Source organism: Microtus ochrogaster, unplaced genomic scaffold (genome assembly GCF_000317375.1).
Source record: "Microtus ochrogaster isolate Prairie Vole_2 unplaced genomic scaffold, MicOch1.0 UNK68, whole genome shotgun sequence".
Taxonomy (NCBI): Eukaryota; Metazoa; Chordata; class Mammalia; order Rodentia; family Cricetidae; genus Microtus; species Microtus ochrogaster.
In genome coordinates this window covers 1,660,584-1,668,511 of record NW_004949166.1, presented here as the reverse complement: position 1 = coordinate 1,668,511, position 7,928 = coordinate 1,660,584, and the positions used below count along the sequence as shown (strand labels likewise).

At 43.6% G+C, this 7,928-nt stretch overlaps 1 protein-coding gene across 2 annotated transcripts in view; it reads right to left on the bottom strand.

Annotated features, from left to right (window-relative positions):
• Ube2l3 (ubiquitin conjugating enzyme E2 L3) overlaps nt 1-7,928 on the bottom strand; it is a 47,934-nt gene that overhangs the window by 6,032 nt on the left and 33,974 nt on the right. For both annotated transcript variants that reach the window (XM_005369998.3, XM_005369999.3), the window contains one exon: nt 3,463-3,649. In XM_005369998.3, coding sequence (XP_005370055.1) covers nt 3,463-3,649 — 187 coding nt within the window. The remainder of the gene's footprint in view (nt 1-3,462; nt 3,650-7,928) is intronic.

Below are 7,928 nucleotides of genomic sequence, written 5' to 3'. Positions count from 1 at the left end.
TCCAGAGGATCTGGGTTCTACTCCCAGCACCTAGATGGCAGCTCTAGCTTCAGGGGATCTAACACTCCCTTGTGGCCTCTCTAAATACCAGGCATGAACAATGTGCAGACAGACACGAAGGCATAAACATAGTAACACAACACAACTTTGATGCTCTCTAAATAGAAAAACTCTTTAAGAGAATCTAGAGATCAACAAAAGGCTGTATATGGTGGATGACTGACATGAAACCACAAGCAGATGCTATTAAGGAACAAGTGATGCCTTCACTTCATAACTTTAGGAAATGCAGAACTGCAAGACATTTAAAAACAAGATGATAAAGATGGTGATGGCTGGAAAGGAGTCAGGAAATAGGACAAACAAAAGACAATGAACACAATAGCATCTGCCATGTGGCCACAATAGTGCCACACACATAAGTATGTAGAGAGACGGAGGCTGGAGAGTTCCTTAGAACTCACATGGCATTACATAAGCATTTGTAACTCCAGTCCCAGGGGATTTGATGCCATCTTCCAACCTCAACACTGCATGCATATAGTGCACAGATATACATTCAGGCAAGCAAACACATTTAAAAGAAGACAAAAAAGAAAAAGCATGTAGAGACAGTAAGGAACTCAGTGCCAGTGGCTCCTCCTCTGCCTGTGTACCCACCTCTCCCACCCTCAATATCCTGCCTCAACTCCTTTAAGACTCAGTCTACTTCCCTGTTCAAGACTGTACTTGTTTGGCCAATAGGATCCAGAAGGGACACAATAATAATAGTACTAGCTCTACATGGACTTGTAAATAGCTTGTTGCTTCTGCTTTCAACTAGAGCTCCATCACTGCTATAAAGAATTCCAACCCACTTCATGGAGAATAAGCAACACAAAGAAAGCTAAGTACCCAGCCAGCACCAATTGCCACACATGTGAAGGATGCCAAGTAGGACAATTTACCTCCAATGAGAGTATCTGGGTATCCCAAGAATAATCACCCCCATTTGAGACAACCAATATACAGAATGAGCAATAAACTGTTACTTTAAGCCCTGTTCCATTTTATCTCAATTAGTTAACTTTAAAAAAAGATAATTATTTCATGTGCCTTCGTGTTTTGACTGTATGTATTTCTGTGTGAAGGTGTTGGATCCCCTGAAACTAAAGCTAGAGACAGCTGTGAGTTGCCATGCAGGTGCTGGGAATTGAACCTCGGCCCTCTGGTAGAGCAGTCAGTGCTCTTATCCACTGAGCCATCTCTCAAGTCCCTACTTTTATGTGATTAGAGTTGTGTAGGAACCTGGTACCCTTGGAGGCCAGAAGAAGACATGCCCCTGGAACTGGAGTTACAAGCGGTTGTGAACTACCATAAGGGTGATGGGAATTGAATCCAGGTCCTCTGGAACAGCTTCCAGTGAATTATCTCTCCAGTTGCAAGTCATGGCTGGAGTTTCAATAGGGTTATGATACAGGCACAGGTAACAGGAAATAGGAAAATATGGCATCGAGTGCTATTACTGATTGAGAGGACAGAATCAAAGTCATGTTACAAAGACTACAACAAGCAACTGGTTTTCTAGGGAGTCCCAAGCTGTCCCAAATCACAAAAACAATAATTTTGTCACTATACTTGAAACGAAATTCTTTTATATATTTATTTGTTATATATACAATATTCTGTCTGTGTGTATGTCTACAGGCCAGAAGAGGGCACCAGACCTCATTACATGGTGGTTGTGAGCCACCATGTGGTTGCTGGGAATTGAACTCAGGACCTTTGGAAGAGCAGGCAATGCTCTTAACCACTGAGCCATCTCTCCAGCCCTGAAATGAAATTCTTAATAACGAATAAGAATATTTTATAAAAGAACTACTTGGAGGGGGAGGGAAATGGGAGGCTGGGAGGAGGTGGAAATTTTTTTCCAATAAACAATAAAAATAATAATAATTTAAAAAAAAAAGAACTACCTGGAACTACAGGGCAGTGGGGCGCACGCCTTTAATCCCAACACTCAGGAGGCAGAGGAGGTAGATCTCTGTGAGTTTGAGACCAGCCTGGTCTACAGAGAGAGTTCCAGGTCAGCCATGGCCATATAGAGAAACCCTGTCTTAAAAACCCAAAAAGGAAAACTAGTCTTAACCTATCTGACTCTTTGGAGGCACAGCCCCAACCCGAAATGGCAGCAGGTTATGTATCTAGATGTGAAGATAAAATAGGACAGCCTGAGAGTCTCCTAGCCCTGGCCTTCATGCCATCAGTTCTCAGGTAAAGGAAGAGACTCTAAACTGGAGAGAGTCAGAGGGCCTGGAGTAGAGGTGACTGAGTAGGGACTCAACTCAGCCTAGTCTCTGGAAGTTGTATTATTGACACAATGAAGGTCAGATTCCAACACAGAGCTAAGAGTCTGTACAGGAAAATAATCAGGCCACTCGAGCTGAGAATTCAGTCAAATTGTCCTAAACAGCAGTGCTTTCATGCACTGCTCAGGTGAATCCTGCTAGAAACTACTCTCTGATTAAACATCTAGCATCTGCTCCTTCGAACTGCAGGAACCTGATAGTCAGGTTTCTCGGTCTTCCAGGGCTTCCACCAGTAAGGAAAAGCAACCTGCAATCTCACGAACACCACCTCCATTCACTCGCTGGAATCTAATCTAATGTTACACTGCTTCAATTAATTACTTAGTAGAAAGCCACCAAAAATACAAAATTAGAACTTCAAAAGCAAGTCTGGAATTAATAAAAACTGGAACCAGGTGTGGCGGTGCACTCATATAATCACTCTGGAGGTTTAAGTAGATGCATCAAGAGTTTGAGGCCATCCTGCTCTACAGAGCAAGTTCCAGGACAATGTGAAAGCTTATGGCAAGACCTGTTTCATAAAATCTAAGTAAGTATATGACTAATACTAGACAAAATCCAAGCAAAGTCTACTGGAAGTAGCAAGAAAGGGACAAGACGGAGAACAATTGTGACACAGAATAAAATACTTTTCTAAGAAAACGAGCATCTAATTCTAAGAATCACAAACACTATATAGTCAACTATGTGCTTTCCACCCAAGTACCCAAATCTGACTGTCTGGTCCTGAACCCCCAAACCACCTACTGGGAGCTACAGGACTTGGCGTAAGTCCTGTTAGTCTGGAATGTCCTCACTAACCTTTCTTCTAAGTGATCTCAAAAGCTTACTGTTGTGTGCATCCACCATCCTCACTTTCCCATCTAGGCAATATCAGAATCCTTTACCACCCCAGGCCAGTGCCCATGCACAGCTGATACTTCAGCCAAGAGCAGGCAGCCCCACAGGAGGATTGGGGGGGGGGGGGGTGTCTCAGCAGTACTTCTACATGCACTTGAGTTGCTATGGCAGTATTTCTCTCAACTCTGCCTGACAGGGTTTTAGAGAACCTTCGACACCCATCAGCAGAAAAGAGCCCCTTCTAAGGCAGCAAGAAGAAAGGTGCGTGGCTCACCTTGGTCGGTTTTGGTGGCTGGCTTCCAGTTTTCAGCACTAATTACCGGCAGACAGACCTGCCCCTTCTCATCAATGTTAGGGTGGTAGATCTTGGTTTTAAATGTGATCTTGGGTGGTTTGAATGGGTACTCTGCTGGAAAGTTGATTTCAATTCTGAAGGCCCCCTTGTCATATGGAGGGTTGTCCTAAAAGAAAAAAGGAGGGGAAACAGATCAAAATGAAGATATTGTAATCCATATACCTATGGCCAAGTCAGGGCTGCATTAACTTTTTTCTTTGTTTGTTTGTTTTTTGTTTTTTGGTTTTCGAGACAGGGTTTCTCTGTGGTTTTGGAGCCTGTCCTGGAACTAGCTCTTGTAGACCAGGCTGGTCTCGAACTCACAGAGATCCACCTGCTTCTGCCTCCCAAGTGCTGGGATTAAAGGCATGCGCCACCACCACCCAGCTTGCACTAACTTTTCATTAATTATTCCCAATGGTACATCAACTGAAGTCCTGCCATACAAAAGGTAATCCAAGAACCAACCAGTATTTCTAGGTAAGATGCTCGGTAAACTTCGAAAAGGTCCGAAGTCAATGTCACAATAGCCTTATTTTTTCAGTAGTGTGGTGGTTTGAATGAGAAGGCCCCCATGGACTCAAGTTTGAATGTTTGGTCTGAATAGTTGGTAGAACTGTCGGGAAAAGAATAGGAGGCATGTATGGCCTTGTTGGGTTAGCTGTGTCACTAGGGATGGGCTTTGAGCTTTCAAAAGTCCATGCCATCCCCAGTTATCTCTCCTGCCTTATGTTTGTGAATCAGATGTAAAGTCTCAGTTACTGCTCCAATGCCTACCCCCTGCCTACCCTGCCTGCCTGCAGCCTTGCTCCCATGATGGTCATGACTCACTCACTAGAACTGTATGCCCCAATAAACTTATTCTCCTATAAGTTGCCTTGGCCATAGAGACTCTTTCCAGCAGTAGAAACAAATAAAAAAAGTAGACTTTTTTTTTTTCTTTTTTTAGAGCAGCTTAAACAGTAAAGCTGAAAGAGGTGGGGGGAAAAAACCCAGAGACCTAATTTCCTCTCAATATGCAACTCTTCCCTCACTATTAAGATTCTTCATTAACAGAGTAAAATGTTACCATCCATGGACCTACCTACACTGCACTTCTGTATCACTTGGAGGCTATAGCTCTTAGGTTTACCACTGAAAGTTATTCATTTTATGGGTTTTGCATAGTCATATCTTAGAACTTGAGCCATACGTGTATGTCCTCCCCAAATTCACCCATTAAAAACAAATCATGAGCGAGCTGATGAGATGGTTCAGTGAGTAAAGATACTTGCAGCACAAACCTGACAATTTCAGTTAGAACCTCAGAACCATATGGTGGAAAGAGAAAACTGACTTCACAAAATTCCATGTGCTATAGCAACTATGTCCCCTACTCTCTAACTCACTTGTTCTCTTCACACACACACTAATAATAAAATCATCAGGACTATGATCAGTGGCAGAACATGTCAAGGGCCCCAGTTCAATCTCTAATATCAAAACCTCCCGCCGGGCGGTGGTGGCGCATGCCTTTAATCCCAGCACTCGGGAGGCAGAGGCAGGCGGATCTCTGTGAGTTGGAGGCCAGCCTGGTCTACAAGAGCTAGTGCCAGGACAGGAACCAAAAACTATGAAGAAACCCTGTCTCGAAAAAAAAAAAAAAAAATCAAAACCTCCCACACTGGTATATATACACCTGCCCATGCACGCCATGTCAGGATGTGGAGGCCCTATGAAAGAGACCCCAGAGAGCTGACATGTCCTTTTTAATATGTGAGGAAGAATCAAGAAACAGGAACCACCAATTACAGAATCTATCAATGATTTGAACTAATGTTTCTCAGGATCTCTCTAGCATTTGGAGTAATGTTTCTGTTGTTTATAGGCCATTCACTTGACAGTAATTTGTTACAGCAGTCTGAATAAACGTAGACAGTAGCTTTCTGAGCGGTTTTTTCCAGGATAATATGACATCTCTGTGTATGTTTCTGTCCAGATATAAAAGAACAAAGTCGGGCAGTAGAGCACATGCCTTTAATCCCAGAAGGCAAAGACAGACAGATCTCTAAATGCAAGGCCAGAAAGCTGGTCTACAGAGCTACAGAGTTCCAGAGAGCCAGAGCTACACAGATAACCCCTGTCTCAAAAAAACAAAAACAAAATAAAGAGTAAAGATCACCATTGCTGGTTCATGTTATGAGTCTGGTTTTATATGAAAGTGCCTGTGTTTTCCTCATTACAGTGACTAAATCCTGAGATAACTTAAAAAGGTTTATTTGGCTCACACTCCACTGCTGGGGGAACTCCTTCAGCCAATAGCCTTTGAGATGCTGGACCACTTTGGGCATGGCCTTGGGTACTATAAAAAACAGGTGTAAAACTGAGTGTGCTCTCTCCTTCCTTTCCCTCCACCTCCACTCCCTCCTCCTCCTCCTCTCCCCCCCCCCCCTGCTGCTGGATTCAGTTCCTGTTCCCCTCTTGTGCAGAGAATTGCTAATCTGTAAATCTATCCCAAATTAAAAATCCTTTATTATACTCAATTCTGAGCTAGTGTGGGACTACTTTATTACTTTATCGCGTTCATCTACACTTCACATTAAGGGAGATAAGGAAACAGAGAGAGCAGAGGTAGGACCAGACTAAAACCTTCAAGGCCCACTACTAGTGATTTCCTGCCACCAGCCAAGCCCTAAAAGTTTCAGTCCCTCAACAGAGCCACCAGTTTGAACACGAAATTGTGGAGGGCAAAGTTTTAAAGGTTTTTCTTGTGTGTGGATATATGCACACATATGTGTGGGTAGCTAGAGAAGCCAAAGAGGACACCAGATCCTTGAGCCAGGGTTATATAGGTCGTTGTGAGCTCCTGGATGTGGGCACTAAGCCATCTTTCCAGGCCCTATAGAGAGTACTTCAAATTCAAACCGCAACACTGCCCAACCTAAGTTCCATTTGCATTCCTCCACAATGAATGAGCATTCCTGTTGCTTCAGTGCTATCTGCATTTAAAGTTGTCAATATTTTTTATTGTCACACTAAGAGATGTGGAGTGGCACTTTATTGTTTTTTTTTTTAAATGACAAACATTAAGTTTGCCATCTGTCTATTTCTCTCTTTAAATTTCTTAAAAAAAAAAACACACAAAAAACAAAAACCACCATTGTGGGAGTGTATGTGTGGGCACACATGCATGTACAAGTGGAGGTCTTCTTCCACCTGTGGGTTCCAGGGAATTGAATCCAGGTCAAAGCGCTTGGCAATGAGCACTCTCACAGAATGAACCATCTCACCTGCCAGTCCTCTTTCTTCCCCGTCCCCTCTGTGTAGCTCAAGTTAGCTCTGAACTTGCAGTCTTCTTGACTCTTTCCCCCGAGCCCTGAGATTCCAGGTTTATGCCACCGCATCTAAGCTTAGTTGCTGCCACCTCCATTTTTACCGTGCCCTACTTCTAAAAGTATAGAAGGGTCTCACCCAGACCCCAGGATATCCCTAAAATATTGGGCTCAAGAGCTCCTCTAGCCCCAGCCTTCCAAGGGCCTAGAACTATAAATACACATCACTATGCTTTGCCTGTACACCTTCATTTGTGAGTTAAGATTTTGTTGTTATTCTTATTTTACATTAGCCCCCCCCCCACGTCCATCCCTAAGGTAGTAACTTCCCTGAGACAGGTTTTCTTTGTGTACTCTTGGCTGTACTGGAACTCTCTGGAAACCAGGCTGGCCTCGAACTCACAGAGATCTGCCTGCCTCTGGCTCTTGAGAACTAGTATTAAAGCCACCACAGCCCAGGCTATGTGTATGTGTGCATGTGTGTGCACGCACATGCACGTGCGCCACTATATGTATGCACATGGAGATCAGCAGAACACTTATCCAAGTCAATTTTCTCCTTCTACCATGTGATAGCCCTTTGGCTTTTCCTCCACCCTACTCACCTCCCGAACTAAAGATCCCCTCCGCACTGTACTGTACTATTTTCCTTATATTTGGGCTCTCTGGTTTGTGAGGTGTCCAGGAGCACCATGGCAGTCCCATCCTTCATCCCATCATCTCCTTACACAGGGACTGAACTCAGGTATCAGGCTTGACAGTAAATGCTTCTAACCCTTCCCCCACAAAACTAACTTCAGGGTCACCAGTCAAACTTCTCTTACTTCTGGGCCTATTATTTGCAGACTGGAAGAGAAACCATGAAAGGATCCAGAATATTCACAAGTGGTGCCACAGTTTTGTGTGTTCACCTTATTTTTCAGAGACTGGCAAGAGCTCTTGTGTTGACATGGCTATTCCTGTATAGAGGAGAAACATTCTCATACACCTGCTTTCCCCTCCCCCAGGCCAAGATTTGGTGCAAAGTCTTTATCTCCAACAGCATCACTCTGTTTCCCTGGTTTCCAATGTGTCCTCCTCTTCTTTTTTTTTTTT